Here is a 20,895-nt window from a genome sequence, read left to right as displayed (position 1 = left end):
TTTTAAAATTTCACCCCCAGCCTTTGCTGCTAAGAAAAGACCCTTTTAAGCTGCTAACTGGCTAATCCCATTGCATTGTGCGAACGACGCAGCTGCCACATCGTCAGAGTATCGTCACTATAGAATGGATCTGGTTGAAAGAAGAGCAGCGATGTCCAGATCTGAAGGCAATGCAAGTTCAAACCCTCCCTGACCTGGCTTACTGTAAAACTAGTCTACTTCAATTCCCACATCTACTTTTCTGAGCCAGGGAAGGGCATGCCTGAAAACAAGACAGCTAAATGTAAAGGTCCTGTTAAAATATCTTCAACTCAATGCAGCAAGCCCAAAGACTAACGCCTCATACACCCACACTCACACACAATCTAATCAGGCATCTTACAAACTGAAGATCATTCCACAAAGATGCTTTAACCTTCCCCAAACGGTACTGCTGGACAGTGGAAGGCAGTATTTCTGGCTGATGCTTTAGACCGTTAATTGTTTAATTACGCCCACATGCGCACACACACACACGCACACACACACGCTGCAGACCTACCTGCTTGTTTGGCATCATTGGGCTTAATGCAGCGAATGTACGATGGCTCCTTTGACATCAAGATCTCCATGAGCTTTGTCAGGCTGGCTTTGAACTGGGTGGCAGCCTGCAGGGAGATGAGGAGAGGGGTTCAGTGCTGCTGATTCGACAGCCCCTGACACTGGAGTGCTCTGTGCATTCACACTGCAGAGAAGACACGGGCAGCAACCATGGCACACAGCCCAGCACAACAAACACAGGCACTGTCCTGCCAGCCAATGGGCTTCAAGCCTGCCCTGCTGGGACCACCCAATCAGGTGGCAAGAGGGCAGTTCAGCCCGTGGCCACGCCCATCCAGTCCACTGTCTTCGAGAAAGTGCCAGCAAGTGCCATCTGTCATTGTGTTTGTGGGATCCCCATTAAAAACAGCCCTTGTATAGGTTGGCACTGTTACGCAGGACTGTTTACATTAGCTAGATGATCAACTAGTCTCAGCAATACTGCCGTCTATCTCGCTCACGGATCTCTCAATCTGAATTAAAGAAATGCCCGCGCTCACTGTCTCCGGACGCTTCTTGTCGGTCAGGTCGCTCTGGTCGAAGCACAGGTTCAGGATCTTGTTCTCCGATTGGCACATCGCCTGGAGCGGACAGAACAACAAGGTCAAAGGTCAGCTGCGTGATTTCACATTCCTAAACCTACTGAAAACTTGCATGCGAGCAACACAGAGAAAAAAAAACCAAAACAGAAATGCTCGAGGATTTGATACCAAGGGAAAAAGAAGAACGTGGCGATAGACAAGATCATTTGTGCTAGGGGCGTGCCGATACTCGTACCTGCCTTCACGAAGTATTTAAAAAACACACCGACTTATTCCTGTGCCGATTTCAAAACCAGAAAAGCTGTCCTTCCCTCACCTTCGCAAGGGTCTTCTGGTTTTCAACTTAAAGCTCTCAATTAACTTCATTACTTGTTCAACTGGACAGATTTCATATTTATTTTCAAGGTCTTTTACAGCTGATGACTTCAAAAATGCACTTGATTCAAGGTACGCTGCCCATGAAACACTGAGACCTGGTAAAGAAGGTGTTAAACCTGTCCCAGTGAATCAAATAATTAGACCAATGAAGTGACAGAGCTCGGGGGAAACGAAAGCCACAAATACTTCCAAAATATTGCTAAGTGTCCTTGCAAAGAACACAGGCATCCAATACAGCAGACAGCATGCTGTATATGTGGGAGACACATAACAGTACATTTCTACGGATAATAAGTCTTTATTTCACACTCATACAGGTAATAAACCCCGCTGGGATGAAGCATCCTCTACATCCGTGAAGGACACAGCTGCAGTCATAAATCTCCCTCCAGCAGGACTCCTGGATCAAGCCCAGTGGATTTCCTATCAGAAGCAGCTGTTCAGCTCGTCTGCAGGACATGCACAGCCGGAGGGTTTTGCAGAGTTTGAAAGAAACCTAACAGAATATTTTGCATATTTGCTGCTCAGTTATTTTGTTTGATATTTTTCGGGGTTTTGAATTCGAGCTTCATGAACTTTTTATGCATTGTATTTTAAAAGCAATGCATTTCACCCTTTGATGTTTTCAATATTAAAAATCGAGCAATAGAGAATTTGTCAAAACCTGCAAAACTCATTCTACCTTAACTCCGGGCTGTCTGAAGCTGGCACTTCCACTCCTGGTCTTTCTTCCAGCCCTGTTCTAAAGTGTCTAATTTAAGTTCCGAGTTCCATCCAGACCCTGAGGTAGTTCATTCTATCAATTTTCCCTGTTAAACCTGGAGTGGAATACCCTCCAGGACCGTGATTGCACACCACTGCTAACCCATGCCTCCAGACTTAACCCGCTAGCTCCCCCTAGCTGGTGACAATGACACTGCAATGTCTCGTTTGGAGAGAGAGAGAGCTCACCTCTTTCAGGTTTCTGAAGAGCAGGTCGTTGTTCTTGTCTAGGAAGCCTGGGAACAGAGAATAAAATTTTAAAAAATCACCCCCCCCCCTCGGCTTTCTAATGCATTCTGATCATTAGCTCTCTTAAAGCATGCTGCCAAAGGAGCGGACAGCTTTTGCATTGGGAGCCGAGGACTATCTGAAATGATTCATTTATTTAGGCAATGGTAAATATTAGACTGCTGACTTTAAAAAGAGCAGAGTCTGGAACACAGCGCTGGTTTCATATCCAATAGAGGGATTCCCAATGGATCAATCTGCTCTCTTTACAGTTACAAACTGGAGGTGCTAACGACTGACCTTGATTTTTCAATTATGTGGTTACTGTCAGACCTGCGTTCAAGTCCAATTGTAATTGGGTACTAATTGAACTGTAATTGCAGCTGAGCCCAGGCGTGCTCACTGTCCTGCACTGCTCTACGCGGTGCGCTTGCGTACCGTTGACGTTGTAGTTGACCTCGCCGGCGTAGTGAAGGAGCCGGAACTCCTCGCGCCCCATCACCTTCCGCGTCTTTCCATCCGCCAGCTTGTGTCTGAAACCCAGGGCAGAGGTCAGCGTCAGCACAGGGCATGCATTAGTAAAAAGATACAACTACTAGAAAGAAACGTCTCTATATTCATTAACAAGCAATGCACTACAGTTTAAAAAAAAAAGAAAAACACATGCTCGGGCAGATTCTTCACTAGTTTCACTCTGAATGGTAGCCCGATCGACACCAGCGACCCTGGCCTGACTGTCAGAGCCTGATTTGCGCGGAGAGCTCAGTATGATTAACTGGATTCTCGGTTCGTGCAGCTCTAGATTCAAGGAGAGTCCTGGTGGACAGGACACTGCGAGCGTTTGTCGTGCTGCACAGGCCTTCCCTGGATTGCTCTCTCCTGTATGCTAGCTGCTGTAGCCACTCTAGTGGAGCTGCTCGTTGATCTGAATCGAAGAGACTCACGTGACAAAGTGGGCGTGTCCCGCCAGCTTGTCCTCCAGCTTCTCCAGGAACGTGAGGTCACTGGCGTCTCCGGGACGCAGACACTCCTCATCCTGAGAGTGGAGACGCAGCATTAAAACACACGCACACACACACACACAGAGTTGCTACACAAGGAGAATTCCATCCCAGAGACAGAGATGCACAAACACACGCACAGACACTCGAGACAGACAGAACAGCTACAACGAGAAGCCAGCTTAGCAACTCACCAGAATGGAGATGATGCCTTTGAATTTCTCTTCCACTAAATCGCAGATGATCTTGTTGTTAAAGAACTGAACAGGCTCCCACTGACACAAAAAAAAAAAAAAAAAAAACACATTATTAATAAGAGTTCAGTCAGAGGGCTTCTCCTGTTTATCAAGACCTCGTTACAATAACGCATGGCGAGTGAGGGCGTGTGTGAGTGAGGGAATGAGTGCGGGAGTGAGGGAGTGCGGGAATGAGTGCGTGAATGAGGGAGGGAGGGCGTGAGGGAATGAGTGTGTGAGTGAGGGAGTGAGTGAGTGAGGGAGGGCGTGTGTGAGGGAGGCAGTGAGGGAGCAAGTCAGTACCGTGATCCCTTCGGCTTCGTACTCCTCCTGCTCTGATTTCAGCGTCAGCTCGATGAACAGCTGCTGCAGCTTCTCGTTGCAGTAGTTAATGCAGAACTGCTCGAAGCTGAGGAAGAACAGCAGAGTGAGACGGGCTCTTCAGACAGGTGAAGCACCAACATCCAGACCAGGGCAGAACTCCAGACAACGAGAGCACAAAAACACACCTCTACCAAAACCAAACCAGGGAACGGGGGGCTCGACTTTCTGTTTTGTATTCCGAACTCCTGGACATTGGGTCCCATGCCGTTTACAAAGAACAGTTTTAGAACTTATAATATTTTAAGGTTACAGGTCACTGCAGCTTAATATTGAACACTGCGTCTTCATTGGCCATCAGACAGCCCCTTAACCACTGCAGTACACAGAGCAATCCATTTTTAAAAGTTACCTGTTGTGTTGAAAGACCTCAAACCCGTAGATATCCAGCAGCCCGATCACTGCCGCACTCTTGCGCCCCGGATACTCAGCGTCCTGGAACAAAGAGTTAAACCCGTGAAAAACTGTTACCGGAACTCTGAGAGCACAAGGCAATGCCATGGTAACATCTCGGCAGACACTTCTGCTGTTTGACGTTCCCACCACTAGAGGGAGTATAACAACGCTGCTGCAGTGCAACGCAGTAGCAGGGTCACTGTTATACCTGGTAGGCGAGAGACTGGTTGATCTTGCTGACCAGCCAGGAGAAGGTTCGTCCGTACACAGCCTTGGAGAGAGCGTCCCTGGCATAGGCAGCCTGCTCCAGATTCAGCGGGCTGAGGAGCTAGAGACAGAGAGATTGGTTTCATTTCTCATTATTTATTTGGCAGATGCCTTTATCCAAGGTGATTTGCAGGTGTTACAGGGCAGTACAGGGTTACAATGCAAAATAAATATTTAAGTACCAGTATAGTTTACAGTAAGTACAACAAGTACTACTGAACTACAATATGAAATAGTATGCAACAAGTTAGATCTATAAAAAATCATAGCAAGTACAACAGTGCAAGGATTGTGCATCAGCTGAGGATCCAGTAACGTGGGCGAGATGTACAAGCACTTTCACTCGGGTGACATGGAAACCTATAGTTTAAACTCAACAAGCATTCCAGTAGGAGCCCTGTGTCTCCCGCTCCTCACCTCCTCTCCCTTGGCAATGATCTTCCTGTGGGTCAGAGCCTCCTTCAGCACAGGCCCCTCCACTCCCAGGAGCTGCAGAGCGACAGGAAGAGACAGAGATACAATCACAGCTGGACACACCAGCACTCTGTACTGCTCGCCTCATTGCACAATCCTCTTTTCAAACCGCGATGACACGCAGACACGTGGGGATTTACAAACAGCAGAGAGGCTGCAGGTGGACTGCGAGCCAGCTGCTACAATTCACAAAACACGTCAGTCTGGAGAAAAAGTGAACCGAATCGAAAATATGAACCAGAATAAAAGGCAAGGATTTCCATACTGGGCCCATTCCTGTGCAGTCTGGTTGTGTTGTGTAGTATATTACTGTGTAGAGTGCAGTATGGTTGTATAGAGTTGCGTGCAGTCTGTTTCCAGTGCAGTGTCTGGTACACACCCTGGCCAGGTATCGAATCTGGGTCTCGGTGCTGGTCTGGGCATTGCCCTGCTCATCCCCGGCAAACTGCACATTCCCCAGGTGCAGCACACTGGCAATGATGTTCAGCAGCTCCTGTCAAAGAAGCAACATCAATTAAAATCATTGGCAGAAACAAGTCACACCGAAGGGAGCATGAAAGAGCTGCGAGTGCTTTCAGCCTGTGTTCCTGTTGAAGATCGTTTCATTCTCTCTGTATTAATAGATTTGCATCGAGTGCTTTTATTCTCTAGCATGGCATTCTTCGCCCTGCTGTCTACACAAACTGAGACGGATCTACCTACCCCTGGCTCAAACTCACTAAATAAATTATTCCCACTAAAGCCTGCCAGCCAAAAGGTGTGGTATCGCTTTTCCGTTCCTGGCGCTTGTCTGATGAAGCCTGCATGGAATCGAAATGGTTTCTAACGGGCAGGGTTCTGACAGCGCGGGTGCCAAGGGTTCTTTCACTACCTGGTGTTTACAAACCCCATCCTTACCTCCACCTCGTCTTCACTGAAGCCAATGACAGAGAGAGCCTTGCTCACCACCTTCCATTCATTCTTGTCGTTGATCGAGCTCACCTTGGGACAGTTACCCTGCCAGACACAGTGAGGGTGAAACTCGTTAACCTGCAAACCTCAGTCAAGCACTTCGAATACCAGGCGAGACTCTAAAACACTAAATCAGAGCAACCGTGCATCGGGAAAACACTGTGACTTGATGCACCATCTGCATAGAGATAACCTCCACACACCAAGAGTTTCAGACTGTTCTACCATGTGCTAAAAGAACAGTTCATTGTTTCATCACAACTGGACAAGCGGCTCTACAGACAGAAGCAACACAATGTAGCTGCTGTTTCTTCACTGGTAAATTAGTCCAAATCGACACTAAATGACCCTCGGCTGATTGTCAGAGCCGAATTTCTGCGGCAAACTGAATCCGAATAAAAATCGGTTTAATGCAGCTCTATATAAACACTAGGCAGCAATACAGCGGTACAATATAAAATAGACTGAAACTGGTTCTTTATTAAAAAGATAACGTTCAAAGTGTTTCTTCTTCCCCAGCCCAGTGTCAGTTACAGCAGCTGTTAGTTTGCCCCGTCCAAAGCCCCTTGGTAATCGAGGCTCTCCCCCCTGGCCCAGGTGTAACGCAGTGTACGGAGGCTCTCTCCCCCGGCCCAGGTGTAACGCAGTGTACGGAGGCTCTCTCCCCTGGCCCAGGTGTAACGCAGTGTACGGAGGCTCTCCCCCCCGGCCCAGGTGTAACGCAGTGTACGGAGGCTCTCCCCCCCGGCCCAGGTGTAACGCAGTGTACGGAGGCTCTCCCCCTGGCCCAGGTGTAACGCAGTGTACGGAGGCTCTCCCCCTGGCCCAGGTGTAACGCAGTGTACGGAGGCTCTCCCCCAGCCCAGGTGTAACGCAGTGTACGGAGGCTCTCCCCCCTGGCCCAGGTGTAACGCAGTGTACGGAGGCTCTCCCCCCCGGCCCAGGTGTAACGCAGTGTACGGAGGCTCTCCCCCCCCGGCCCAGGTGTAACGCAGTGTACGGAGGCTCTCTCCCCTGGCCCAGGTGTAACGCAGTGTACGGAGGCTCTCCCCCAGCCCAGGTGTAACGCAGTGTACGGAGGCTCTCCCCTGGCCCAGGTGTAACGCAGTGTACGGAGGCTCTCCCCCTGGCCCAGGTGTAACGCAGTGTACGGAGGCTCTCCCCCTGGCCCAGGTGTAACGCAGTGTACGGAGGCTCTCCCCCAGCCCAGGTGTAACGCAGTGTACGGAGGCTCTCCCCTGGCCCAGGTGTAACGCAGTGTACGGAGGCTCTCCCCCGGCCCAGGTGTAACGCAGTGTACGGAGGCTCTCCCCCGGCCCAGGTGTAACGCAGTGTACGGAGGCTCTCCCCCTGGCCCAGGTGTAACGCAGTGTACGGAGGCTCTCTCCCCTGGCCCAGGTGTAACGCAGTGTACGGAGGCTCTCCCCCCCGGCCCAGGTGTAACGCAGTGTACGGAGGCTCTCCCCCTGGCCCAGGTGTAACGCAGTGTACGGAGGCTCTCCCCCGGCCCAGGTGTAACGCAGTGTACGGAGGCTCTCCCCCCCGGCCCAGGTGTAACGCAGTGTACGGAGGCTCTCTCCCCCAGCCCAGGTGTAACGCAGTGTACGGAGGCTCTCACCTTCACCAGGTACTGGTACTGTTGTGCGTTCCTCTCCAGCCCCAGCCTCCGGAGCAGGTCGTCGTCTCCGCCCTCGATCAGCTGGTAGAAGATGTGGAAGTTGCGCTCGCCGTGGTTCTGGTGCACGACCCTCGACTTCTCCAGCAGGTAGTTGAGGATGTGACCCCCGACGGGAGCGCCCTGGGAACGAGCGAGGGGAGGGGGGGGGGGGGTTACTGGACTGGATTACCTCACGAGACATTGCCATGAATAACATAACCTGTGCACCCGATCAGCTGCCCTGAACAACATCCACAAAAAGCAAAAGCCAACCTTGAAATCAAACTGAATATCCATGTATTTCCCAAATCGGCTGGAGTTGTCATTCCGGAGTGTTTTGGCATTCCCAAAAGCCTAAAAAGAACAAATTAGAAATACAATAGTTACATAAAAGCACTTCACATTTGTGTATTAAAATAAAAATGCTTGTTATTGGTAACTGTATAAATACCATCATAAGCTGGCTTCACTAAGGTAACATTAGTCAGTGTTAAATCAGGCTCTGTGGAAGCAGCCTGTGTGTGTGTTTTTTATCTGGTTCTATGAAACCAGCTTCAAGCGTTTGGTCTGCCTTGTTCTTTAACCCTTTACTGTGCAGCGTAACCCCACTGGTCCCCGAGCCTGGGCCAGGGTGGAGGGGCTGCTATCTGCTGCTTGGGACCCTCACCTCCAGGACGGGGTTGGACTGCAGCAGCCTGTCCTTCACGGTCTCCACCTTGTCACTGGCAGGGCAGGTCACAGCGTAGTACTGCAGGATCTTCTTCGACGCCTCCGTCTTCCCGGCTCCACTCTCCCCAGAGATGAGAATGCACTGGTCCTTTCTCTCCGTGCGCATGGCGCGGTACGAGTTATCAGAGACCGCGTAGCTGTGGGGGCGGGTGAAGAGTTACATTCAGGGCATTTAGAAGAAACAGAACAGAAACCATAACAACAATAAGAACAATGAAGGCAAGAATTGTTCTGCTGCTGTAAAAGCAAGGGGTCCAGATTTGTTAAAAAACAAGTCTAGCATCAGGCAGGGATGGAAATAAGACTCCCATTGCAGAGCAGTTTGATCTGTTCCTGGTTTTACTAGGAGTTTAATAAGGCACACCAGAGCTGGTTACCTGCACACTGTGGCTAATCCAGCTCGTGGTAAAACCTGGAATGAGGGACACTGCTGTGCAATAGGAGTCTGATTTCCATCGCTAATCAGGGTATTTGGCCCGTCGCTCCATCACTTGGCCACTGCCTGCCTCCCTCCCAGACCCTCAGCTCTACAGATACCCAGAGACTGTCCCGAATCTCGATGGATCAGCACATATTTCTGCCCTAGGAAGTCTGCTCCCACCCAGCACAGCCAAAACCTTTGCTTTCCTACCCAGTAATAACACTGAGCAGGAGGAAACTGCTTGGAATTTGTAACTCATCACTCTGTGGATAATGTGTTCCTTGTTCACAGGGATTCCTCGTCTCCTAGCAACGTTTAAAATATCACACAAACACTGCGGAGGCTTGAAGGTACAGCGCTCAGTGGGAGGAACGCTTACCCCGAGCATCAGCGGCGTGCGGCACACACACACACAGTGCCGGCTCACTCTCACATCTGGAGAGCCAGCCCTCCCTGCTAGTAGAAACATGTGTGCACAGCCCCTGCCCTTCTCACACTGGCCTGTGTGTGTGTCTCGAAGAAACCCAGAAACAGACTTCACTCACAGTTTTGAAATTACAAGGAGATTACATTGCTCTGAAGGGATACACTCCACCCCTCCTCAATAATCACTCCCTCCAATTCCTTTAGGTAAGGAATATTGTGTGGGGGGGGGGGGGGGGGGGGGGGGGGGGGGGGGGGGGGGGGGGGGGCTGCACGTCCCCTAAAAGTCTCTTAGATCGTTAACGATCCTGGTGAAACAGATCTGTAGACCATTAAAGTATGTCAGATCGGATAGCTCAGGTCCAGTTTGACATTCTTTGTGTACTATGTAAACTCCTGGACTGCAAAGGCAGCCTGCAGACTCACATGTGTGGGGAGACCTCGTAGAAGTTGACTCCTCGGTATCGCTCCATGTGCTGCTTGCTGTAGATCTCCAGCTCCTTGTAAGGGTTCACCGATACCAGCACTGAGCCGATGTAGGTCTGGGAACAGAGAGACACGTGCACTGTTACCATAGCACATCTCTGTGGATCACACAGTGCATGGAGGGAGAAGGGAAACAGTGGAGAGTAAGAGTAGAGGGTTCAGGAGAGTCACAACAAGCTAAAAGCACATTGTTTTTTTAAACTGCTCTTCACATCGTATCGCACAGCTCCTGGAAGAAGGAAAGTCCTGGCTCTTACTGTTCAGAAGTGAATTTAGCTGAAAGCCTATTAAAATAGTTAATGGAATATGAATACAAACTCAGATAGGAATAAACACAAATATTAAAAGTATCAGTAAAGAGAGGACAGGGGTTTGCAATGCACTGCAGCTGTGCGCAGGGAGGTGACAGGGAGCTTTCTCTTACATAGATGAGGTTCTCCTTGAACCTCTTGCGAAGGTTGTCGATGAAGGCAGCCTCGCTTGTGAAGTTCTCAAGGAGCACGAAGTCCTGGACCCCGACTCGGTCCCGCGCTGTCAGAGCGCTCTCCATCGTCACCCGCGCCCCCTCGCTGCCCACCACCTGCACACAGAGAGAGAAAGAGAGAGAGCGGGCATTACCGTACTGGAACTCCTACCAGCTAGACCATTTCTCATTTCAGCTGTGAAACCTGGAGTGGAACGGCCCTCCGGGACTGGGATTGGACACCCCCGAGCTAGACTGAAGGAGCGTCTGCTTCAGCTCACTTGTCAGAGTCTTGGCCTGGGAGCCAGAATGCTGATCAAACCAGACAGTGGGTTAATGTGCTTGCGGGGCAGACTAGTGAACAGGGGTGGGGTGCTGCAGGTCAGGGTTACTGGGGTGTGCTGGTAGACCTTTGTAGGGAATCTCACACAGCGGACATGCCCCGCCCGCCCGCCCACCCTGCCCGTCCCATGGCACTCTATCACCACCTGCTATTTCCATAGTGGAGAACAGATGATGTCAGTTATATAAGTCAGCCCTGACAGAGTTATAAAAAAAGCCACACTTGAGCCCTGTGAATCTAGGTGTTGAAAAAAGGTTAGTGAACTCGTCCTCTTGATGCGCCGACATGCCAGCTGGGCAAGAAACAAAAGCACTAATAACAGCCGCTGACAGCCCCGCAGGGACCCGAGCCAGCCTCCCACTGTGTCTCCAAGGAAACGGCAACCATCTAAAATAATTTCCTGCTCCTCCCAGCCTCGCTGCTGCCCAATCAGGAGCGATCATGAGCCAGACGCCAGCTGGGAAAGTGCAGCTGAAGATATAAAAAAAAAAAAAAAACAAAAAAACACACAAACACACACCTGTTAGCCTGCGCATGCTGGGTGCTTCAGAGTAATTTTCTTTCCACAAATCAATGCGGGTAGAAATCTCTCAAAGTCTCAGAGAGTCTAGCCAGCAGATAGCTGATGTACATCTCCATGCGATTGGCTTAGTCTAGTTTTCACAAGACTATTAGCCCAAGCAGTTGGAAGCCAGCCTTAGATTTCCATTGTGCCAAGAAATGTCCGTATTAAGTCCCAGCTGCATGAGCAGTTCTCAAGATACAGCCAAAATGTAACGTTAGTTACGTATGCTAGTTTTCATACCATTCATTTACTAAACATGTGCACTTCTTAAAATACAGGCGTGGAAATAAAACTCTTACTGCATAGCAGTTCCACCCATTTCAGGTTTTACTACGAGCTTGATTAGCCACAGTGCATCCACACCGTTCATCAAAATTGGATGAGCACTTCAAGATATAGCCAACATGTATGCTGGAACACAGCCCTGAATAAACACCTGTCCTGAAGCCTGCTCCGCCAGCCTGCCCTGACCCTCCACAGCACATCTGGCAGCATCCCCCCCTGACTCCGCAGGGCTCTGGCACTCCTCAGTGCACTGCGGTTGAAGCTGGCCTGCCTATTATCATATCGGGGGGAACAAGAGAATGGAGGCAGCTGCATTAACACGCTGGGTCTCAACTGCCCCAGGACTTTCCATGTAACTTAACCAACAAGTCACACAGACGTGCACAGAAAAGAAGATGTGCAATTTCAGAAGTCCTGCCTGTTTCTGTGTCTGTCATTGTGCTGGTGTAACCCTTAAAACAAGCCTCCCATAGCAAAAGCACAGCAAAGTGTAAGAAATAGCGGTAAAGCACAGAGAATTGTAAAGCGTATTTAAAAAAAAAACAAGCATGACAACTGCACAGTATAACCATGGGAAAAGCACAGGGGGAAAATTGAAAAATGACCGTGCAAATTTCCCTTGGTAGGTTTTTTATAATGGAAGCACTGTATTTACTATGTGCACACACACACTAACAAGAGACGAAATAAAAACTCCACAAAAGGAGAATAACCCACTTAGCGGCTTTTAAAACATCACAAGCACATCCCGCTGGAGAGTAATAAAGAGTGCCCACCTCGTCCACACCATCTGCGCTCCGTGCCAGGCTGAACCCGTTGGTCAAAAGAGACCCCCGAGTTTTGAGCATCAAGTTCAAAAGATCACCGACCTCCATGCCAGTCTACCAGCTGTGCCAAGTACCCCCAGTCCAGTGCAGTCCAGTCCACGACCACACGGTTCGGGTCTCTGACTGTTCTGCTGCTCCGCCCTTGCCTGGTGAAGCAGTACTGCCAGCGCTACAGGTCTAGCGGGATGCTTGTTAATGCAGGCGAGCGGATATTGCAACATTATTCTTGCTCTCATTATTCTTGTTATTCTGAACGCAGCAGTAAATCAGCTCTCTCCTGAGAGAGTGTGCCCCCTAGGGGCGGGATTGCATAATGAAAAACAAAGCTGTTTTGACGCGTCTAGGCGTTCCACCCAACGTTGACGCATGTAAAAATGTAAAGTCACAGTGTTCAACACTGCTACTGAATAGCAGTTTCACCCAGTCCAGGTTTTACTACAAGCTTGATTAGCCACAGTGTACAGGTAACAAGCTCAGGTGTGTCTCAAACTCATAGTAAAACAAGGAATAGGTGTAAAGGCACAGTTCTGCAGCGGCTCAGGTCAGTAACATGCCGTGAAACATCCAGTGTACAGGTAACAAGCTCAGGTGTGTCTTATTAAGCTCCTGGTAAAACCAGGGCTGGATCAAAGCGCTATGCATTGCCATCCCTGACACAGGGCCCACTGCCTTGGATAGTCGATCTGTCGATTGATGAGACATTCTGTCCTCACCCTAACAACCAACAAGTCAAGGGAGAGGCTTCCTTACATAGCAGAAGCAGCTGTCCTGTGGAGCCAGACCACAGCTGTGCATTAACAAATATGGTTAATTAAATAAAACATGCAAGCCTCCGTCTCTCTCCCTCCCTCTTGCTGTTATTTACTGCTTTCTTGGCGTGTGCCGCTGGGTCGATCAATTTCACTCTCTCCTGTTTAATTAAGCCTCAATGGACTTCCTGCACCTGATCTGTACAGTATCTAACCTTGCCGCATTAGCACCAGCTGCCAGCCAGGCCAATGGGCTCAGCCACACTGCAGATACACCACCTGATCGCCAGGAGTATAGAGAGAAGAAAACAACGTTCTGTCTCCTTGAGAGAGAGCAGAGAGAAGAGATAGCAAACAAGAGAGAGAGGGAGAAGAGAGAGAGAGATGCAGGAATTCCAGATGCCTGAAATCCTCAACTTTGTTCACAGCGCACATCGTTTTCAATTGATTATTTTTCCATTTCACACCAGATGAAGAGACGCAGCTGGAGCTCCGAGAGCCTTTACAATGTTGTCAGAGTGCAGGGACCGTGCCAGTGATATTTGTACACTGCGTTTCCTAAACTGCGTGCTTATGTGTTTCCAGGTGCTTACCAAAAAAAATTATATATTTTTTTTTTTGCAAACTCAAGTGCTAAACCACTACATGCTTTCCAGACAATACTACAATGTAAACCTGGAATCACATGCCAGCGCATAGTAACACACACACATTTAGAAGGGTGGCTTATCAGAAATCACAGCTAAGCCTTTGGAATGGCTCAGCCTGCTCTGCACCAGGGGTGGCTCATCCATCCTCAGTTTCGAGCGTGCACAGGCTTGCGATTTTCACAGCTATTTCCAGCGGCCCTGTTCCTTCCTTATTGAACAATGCTGCGGGGTCGCGCTGTTCCTGGAGCTGGCTCTGGAGAAGGAGAAGCCAGGCTCAGGATCTCCGAGGGCTAATCAGGGGGTTATCTCAGCCACACTCCTGCTGCTAATGGGCTCTCCAGCCCCGGAGCACACAACAGTGGCGAGGGGCCAGCTCTACACAAGGCAGCGTCGGTGCCCGGCTGCGATAATGAAAAGAAGCCTCGCCCCGGGGGCCCGGGAGGTCCCGGTGATTCAGAGGAGGTTCCTCTTGCTTGTTTGTGTCGTTTCATTACTGCGGTATTGTTTCTCGTTGTTTTTAAATAAAATCGCTTTCGAAAACGGGTCTTCCGATCGCGTTTCCACTTGCGGGCCGCGTTCCAGAAGTGTGGCCTGCACTTCGGATCAGACAGAGATTAAAACTGCATGTTCTTGGACTCTTTAACCAGGGAGGGTTTTATTCATTTCTTTAGTTTTATTTAGTAGTCAGAAATTGTTTTTATCATTTTTCACCCAATTTGGAATAGCCAATTACTTTTAGGCTCAGCTCACCACTACCACCCCCGCGCTGACTCGGGAGCGGCAAAGACGAACACAGGCTGTCCTCCAAAGCATGCGGCGTCAGCCGAGCGCTTCTTTTACACACTGCAGGCCTGCCATGCAGCCACCTCAGAGGACCACGCAGCTCTGGACAGCTTACAGGCAAGCCCACAGGCGCCCAGCCAGTCTACAGGGGTCGCTGGTGCGCGGTGAGCCGAGGACACCCTGGCCGACCTAAGCCCTCCCCTACCTGGGCGACTCTCGGCCGATTGTGCGCCACCCCCTGGGAGCTCCTGTCCACAGATGGCAGTGGAATAGCCTGGATTCGAACCAGCGACCTCCAGGCTATATATATATATATCTAAAAATGGTACTTGATTTAAAACGCATCTCTGCCAATTTTTATGCTGATTTTACAGGAATGTTAAAGTCTAAAAATAACAATAAAACAACCACTTGGTATTTCCTTCTTAAATAACAACTCATTTTCTGGTGGTGCCGACAAAGACAGGAACTTCCCAACGCACCAGCGAGTCGGAGCTTGGGTTTGTACCCTGGCTTACCCGATTCCCAGTAATAAACTCTTACTAACTGGCTCCATGCTCTGCAAAAAAAAAAAAAAAATCATCCATTTCTATGGAAACGACATAGCCAGTGTGATTAAGCTAAATACACACTTGCCCTTATAATGGGGGATGCAAGGTTCCTGTTTACAGGACACATCTGGCTTTTCTTGGTGTGATTTAAGGTGAAGGGTTCAAGAAGAAACACAGAGGCTGCTGCCAGCGGGAAGACAGAGTGTGAATCTGGCGTGCAAATCGGACAGGAGCTCCTTAAGCAGAGGCATACCCAGCACAGGACTGCTTTAACTAACATGTCACCTTGCTCCTCCCTGCCAAGACAGTGCTCTGCCTGTGCTGGAGGAGGAGGACAGGCTGCAGTAACTACTCTCAGCACACGCTGTGAAGGCCCTGTGTGTTTATACTGAGTGAGGAGGCTGGGGAGCGGGAGGACAGACCGCCTTCCACCATCAACACGGCATCAACTCCTTACAGAGCAGTGTGGGGGGGGGGAGGGGGGGGGCGAAGGAGAAAGTGACAGAGAAAAAGAGAAAGGAGGCCCTGTGGAGAACAGGCCCCTTGTGTGGATTTTGGGGGACCCCCAGACGTCTTCACAGACCTAGCGCACAGGTACTTGGGAGGCCTGCCAGTGTAAACATGCAGAGCCACCTGGCTACCCCTAAATTCTAGCACATGACATGTCTTCCAATGCACTGAGCCCCGTGTGGATTTCTCAGCAAGCCTGGTTAACAAGTTAGCAGCCCAGCTGTACATGCGTCCTTTTGAAAGTGCACAGCTAAAACCAGCCCTTTACACACAGAGGGGCTCAGCAGTAACCCAGCCCACCAGCACTGCTTCTAGCAACACCCCGAAACATTTCAAACTCTTTCTGTTATCCACAACACAAGGGTTCTCAAAGTCAGCAACGCTAACAAAGAACGAACAAATGGCTGGAAATGTTCAGTAGCTTACCATCGCTCTATACTTCATCCGCGTGACTTTGGAAACGAGACGTTGGCTTTTAAAATGTTAATTCCTGTTTGTTCCTTTTTTTTATATGTATTTTCAACCAAAAGAGAAAGTTGCCAGTGTTCATCCGTTCAGAAGCAGTCCCTCCTTCGACCGACCCTGCCCTGCTGGGATCACAGGAAGTTCCCTTTTTTCTTTATTTTAAATCAGTGCTCGCGACTTCACTTCTGATGAAAAATAACGTATTTTCTTTCAAGTCAGCTATAAACAGCAGCTACGCGGGTCCCCTCAAGAGCAAACATCTGGCAGCTGAAACCACCCTTTAAAAAAACAGATGAGTGTAGCCTCCGACAGGGAGCCAGGCTAATGAGAGAGAGGGAGAGAGAGAGAGAGAGAACTGCTGGTACGCAGCCCAAAGTATTAAAAAAAAAAAAAAAAAAAAAAAATCATATGATTGTGGGCCAAGCTTTTTCCAACCGTTTCACAAGCTCTTAAGCAAAAGAGATTCCTGTCAGCGAAAACGATCTTTTATAAAAAATAAAAAAGCAAAAACATTTTCTCCTCTCGGTGTTCCAGTGACGGGACAGGTCAGGTACTAGGGGAGACGTCTGCTGTCCTTGTTACAGTTCATGACCTTGCCAGAGCTCACTCTATAAACACAACACATAGACACACCCACCACGTACACACACACACTAAACAGACAGACACCCACCCCCTCCGCATACAGACAGAACTACCCTCAGTGAATCAGACTGCTGAAATAATCAGGAGACCGAAGTTCAATAATCAAAGCTATAAGCTGAGCGCACAACTCCTGCTAGTAACCCTACAGATTTAAGTGAGAGGTTGCGATGCCCAGGACTAGGTGGGGTGCGGGGCTAGGGCGAGGTTCAAGCCCGGCCACACGGCTTGCACTCATCCTTGGAAGACCTATTCCTAACTTTCTAATCTACACAGTGTTTGGGACAGTACTGGGGGCAGTGGGGAGGGGGGTGTCTGACAGCAGGGATGGAAAGAAGATTCCTATTGCACAGCAGCTTCATCCACTCCAGGTTTTAACACAAGCTTGATTGCCACGGCGTATTGATGTCAAGCTCAGGTGTGTCTCGACTCCTAGTAAAACCAGGAATGGATTAAGCTGCTGTGCAATGAGAAGGATAATTGTTCAATGTGTGCAAATCCACAACCCCAAAACAAAAGCACTTTAAGGCTGGTTGTTTAGTTGCCACTATTGCATGACTGATATGACATTTAGAAAGCATTGAGTTCACCCTGTGTGGAGTAAAGGAACAGTTCCTGCTTGCATGCCCTTCTCACCTGCTCAAAGGTGCACTGCAAGGTCATCACGCCCTATCTGTGGCTGGGTGCCCTCTGCTGGCCACAAACTGACAGTGCAGGTCTACAGAGACACACAGACAATCAACACTCCTACAGCTAGGGGCAAAAGTTTTGCATCACCTAGAATTTTAGGATTGAGACATTTAAAAAAATATATATATTCAATATGTTAACATAGCATTATTCAGCAGGTTTCATTCGACTTTATGAAGCAAAATGAGTTAATTCTATATAGAGGGGTGATGCAAGCACGCTCTCAGGAGTGTTTGGTCTGAAGAGAGATTCTGCCTGTCTCCCATACTCCAGCTGTAACTCTACATCCCTGAGCCCTGAGACCTACGAACTGTGACACTTCTCATTGAAATAACTGTTCCAGTAATTCAAATGCTGTTGCGTGTGCATCGTTTCCCAACGAACTCAGAACGCACAACACAAACACCACTATAAAACAGACAGCAAGCTCTTCGGCGATCGGAGGTAAAACAGCCGTGATGCACTGGACCTGTTCCCTCGGCACCGCTGTCCGTTAGCAGCTTTTAAAAGACCCGGGGATGCAATCTTAACCCCTAGTGGTGTGGTCTGTTATGTTTTCTGAAGCTTCACCCTAAAAGATCACTCAAACTGTGCCTCAGTAAAGAGCAGTTCTGTGTTTATCAAAGGGAAGGGTGTGGTACTCGGTTCTCTCTCCCTCCCTGCTGCCAAGAAAAAATCATTACCACTGCCCGCTGGTATGCGAGTAATGTTTTCCAGACTCTAGCGCGGAGACGAACTGACTCGCTGACCCCAGCACTGGGAACACCAGGACCTCTCAATGCAGCTGAAAACGGAGCGAGAGAGTGAGGGAGAGAGGCTCCGATATTCCCAGTACTTTTACACTGCAGCAGCTTGAAGGAAATGGGTCTCCCATATTCTGGATTCCCCCCCGCCCCCCCAACTCCATGCGCACTCGCTCAGGTCTGGAACAATCCCATAAGCCAGCACCCCCCCTCCCCCCTCAAGGTGATAGAAAGCGGCTGGCTCAGCACATACAGCTGGAACCAGGGATGAGAGCCGTGGAAGAGGGAGTCGTCTGTTATTCACATCAGGAGATCTCAGGATTCTCAAAACTGTACGATGGAATGAAATCGATTTGTTTTAATCTACTTGTTTCCCCTCGAACCCGGCTGTGCTTTCTCAGACTAGTGCCACTGTGTACAAGCCAGCCGACTACAAAACTGTGACAGAGGGGCTAACAAAAAGACCTATTCAGGTACTAATGAGCAATAATCTATCTATCTATATATATATATATATATATATATATATATATATATATATATATATATATATATATATATATATATATATATATATATATATATATTATATATATTTTTTTAACAAACATTCCAAATGAGCTTGTAAGAACAGGGATGGGAATAAGACTCCCATTGCATAGCAGTTTAATCCATTCCTGGTTTAAAGAAGACAAACCTGAACTTGTTGCCTGTGCACTGTGGCTAATCAAGCGCGTAGCAAAACCTGGAATGGGTGAAACCGCTATGCAATAGGAGTCTGATTTCCATCCCTGAAGGATTAAGAGCACAGTAACAGGCCTACAGGTTCAACTACCTTATCTTAAACTCTAGGAAATGTGATGTCCTCCAGGACAGTGATATGAAACACCTCTCCGGATGTATAAGGGAAAGGCCAATTTGGGTGCACATGCCGAATTGTTTCCAGAATCTTCTCTGTGCCGAGGTAATGAGGCTTGCCTCATGTGAAATGAGGGATGGAAATTCTTTCGACTAAAACCACAGTTCTGGTTGCTGGGCGGATAAAGGATTCAGCCTCAGGAGCTGGAATACACACCAGCCACAGCAACAACGTTGCCTAGCAACAGGGCCTAGTTTACTACTGGAACTCAGCCTGGTTCTGTACACCTGAGGCCCTGACACCCAGATCTTACTGTCCCAATATTTCAACATGCTTCTTATTACCCCAGTCCACGTCCAAAATGAACCAAGAGACTCCCTGCACACAGCGGTACAACTCACAGTAACGGGGCTAGGAAATGTGTACATTCCAGCAGCTTCCCTAGACTGCAAAAACCCTCGGCTCTTTACACAGTCTCTCGTTTTCTGAATCACGGCTACTGGTTTGTACATAAAAACAGAAATAAAACACATTCAAGCAGCATGTGTGACCTCAGAAGGGAGAGGCGTCTGTTTGTAAGGCTGAGGTCTGCAGTCACATCTAGAAGAGGGCCTGTTTCTAGTGGCTATTTAGGGATGCTGTGTTGCTTGGTCACTGTGAAACAAGCCTCACTAGTCAATCACACAGTCAATCACAGTGCCTTTCAGTATGACGAGCTCTGATCTCACGCTGCAGTAGTTCGGATGTCATGGCAGTGCATGAAGGAGGCTGCTCCTGAGAGGGTGGCTTTGGTATTGCCACACTCAGGTCAGTATGGCTCACCTTTAACAGACACACTGGAATATCACTTAGGAAAACAGCAGCGCAAGGAGGAGAAGCCAAGTTGCTGCACAGTATTGTTTGAAATGTAAAAGCGGCACAATGCAGAACCCGGAGCAACTCAACGAGCACGTTTGCAGCTCTCTCGCAGTGTGTACCAACGCTATGTACAGAGAGTAGATCGGACGTCATTCGCGCTCAATGCCTTTGACGTGCTATTGAAAGAGACATGGATCTGACCGATTCAGGGATCAGGGATGCATTCTAAACAGCTAAAATAAAACCCCTGGTCCTGGAGAGCCACAGGGTCTGGTGATTAAAAGATACCCAGAAAAGCTGCAGGACTGTGGTTCTCCCGGACCAGGGCTGGCCCCCCCTGTCCTGAGGTGAAATGAAACCAGGCAACAGGGACTACAGGGAAGGGACTCTGCAGCCAAGCATCTCAATCAATAAGCCTATCCACACAATGCTGGGCTGTCTGTCCTGGACCAGCAGCGTTTACTTCCCAGCGGAGTACAAATACAAAAAGGATCAGTCTTAGTAGATGTGGCTCACAATGTTCATACAGGCTCACATTCCTCGTGCGCCAGTCTTTGAGATCACAGGATCCCAAGGGCAGTGCGTCTGCCCAGACAGACAATCACGCCATCAGGGCATGTCTGCCGGGACTTGGAACATGAGGCAAGTTTTGAAACAAAACAGTATTGTGATATTGTAAAGTCAAGCTGTTCAAAGTTCAAGCAAAACAAAATCAAAACTTCTGGAGGGATGGAAATAAGACTCCTGCTGCATAGCAGCTTCACCCATTCCAGGTTTTACTACAAGCTTGATTAGCCACAGTGTATAGGTAATACGCGCAGATGTGTCTAAAACGCCTACTAAAACCAGAAAAAGATCAAACTGCTACGCAATGGGAGTCTTATTTCCAATACAATCAACGTGAATCAATCTGAACTTGGCCACAGTGAAAACAATGCTAGGACTCAGCTCTGCACCATGCACAGGACAGCAGCAGTGTTAGTGAAATCAGCCAGCAGAAG

The 20,895-nt window shown here is 48.9% G+C and overlaps 1 protein-coding gene across 3 annotated transcripts in view; it reads right to left on the bottom strand.

The window, feature by feature from the left end:
* LOC121308673 (unconventional myosin-Ic) overlaps positions 1-20,895 on the bottom strand; it is a 50,107-nt gene that overhangs the window by 7,852 nt on the left and 21,360 nt on the right. For 2 of the 3 annotated variants that reach the window (XM_041241216.1, XM_041241219.1), the window contains exons 2-18: positions 10,336-10,491; positions 9,852-9,967; positions 8,520-8,718; positions 8,126-8,206; positions 7,814-7,993; positions 6,142-6,240; positions 5,624-5,737; positions 5,188-5,259; positions 4,712-4,831; positions 4,460-4,542; positions 4,030-4,135; positions 3,685-3,765; positions 3,434-3,525; positions 2,928-3,022; positions 2,451-2,497; positions 1,080-1,160; positions 542-647 (exon numbers count right to left, since the gene is read on the bottom strand). In XM_041241216.1, coding sequence (XP_041097150.1) covers positions 542-647; positions 1,080-1,160; positions 2,451-2,497; positions 2,928-3,022; positions 3,434-3,525; positions 3,685-3,765; positions 4,030-4,135; positions 4,460-4,542; positions 4,712-4,831; positions 5,188-5,259; positions 5,624-5,737; positions 6,142-6,240; positions 7,814-7,993; positions 8,126-8,206; positions 8,520-8,718; positions 9,852-9,967; positions 10,336-10,461 — 1,798 coding nt within the window. In that variant the 5' untranslated portion in view covers positions 10,462-10,491. Of the gene's footprint in view, positions 1-541; positions 648-1,079; positions 1,161-2,450; positions 2,498-2,927; positions 3,023-3,433; positions 3,526-3,684; positions 3,766-4,029; positions 4,136-4,459; positions 4,543-4,711; positions 4,832-5,187; positions 5,260-5,623; positions 5,738-6,141; positions 6,241-7,813; positions 7,994-8,125; positions 8,207-8,519; positions 8,719-9,851; positions 9,968-10,335; positions 10,492-16,063; positions 16,458-20,895 lie in introns of those variants that run through there. The other variant, XM_041241217.1, reaches the window with a different exon arrangement.

Source organism: Polyodon spathula, unplaced genomic scaffold (genome assembly GCF_017654505.1).
Source record: "Polyodon spathula isolate WHYD16114869_AA unplaced genomic scaffold, ASM1765450v1 scaffolds_764, whole genome shotgun sequence".
Lineage (NCBI taxonomy): Eukaryota > Metazoa > Chordata > Actinopteri > Acipenseriformes > Polyodontidae > Polyodon > Polyodon spathula.
The sequence above is the reverse complement of the archived record's forward strand: the minus strand, read 5'-3'. Positions and strand labels throughout refer to the sequence as shown.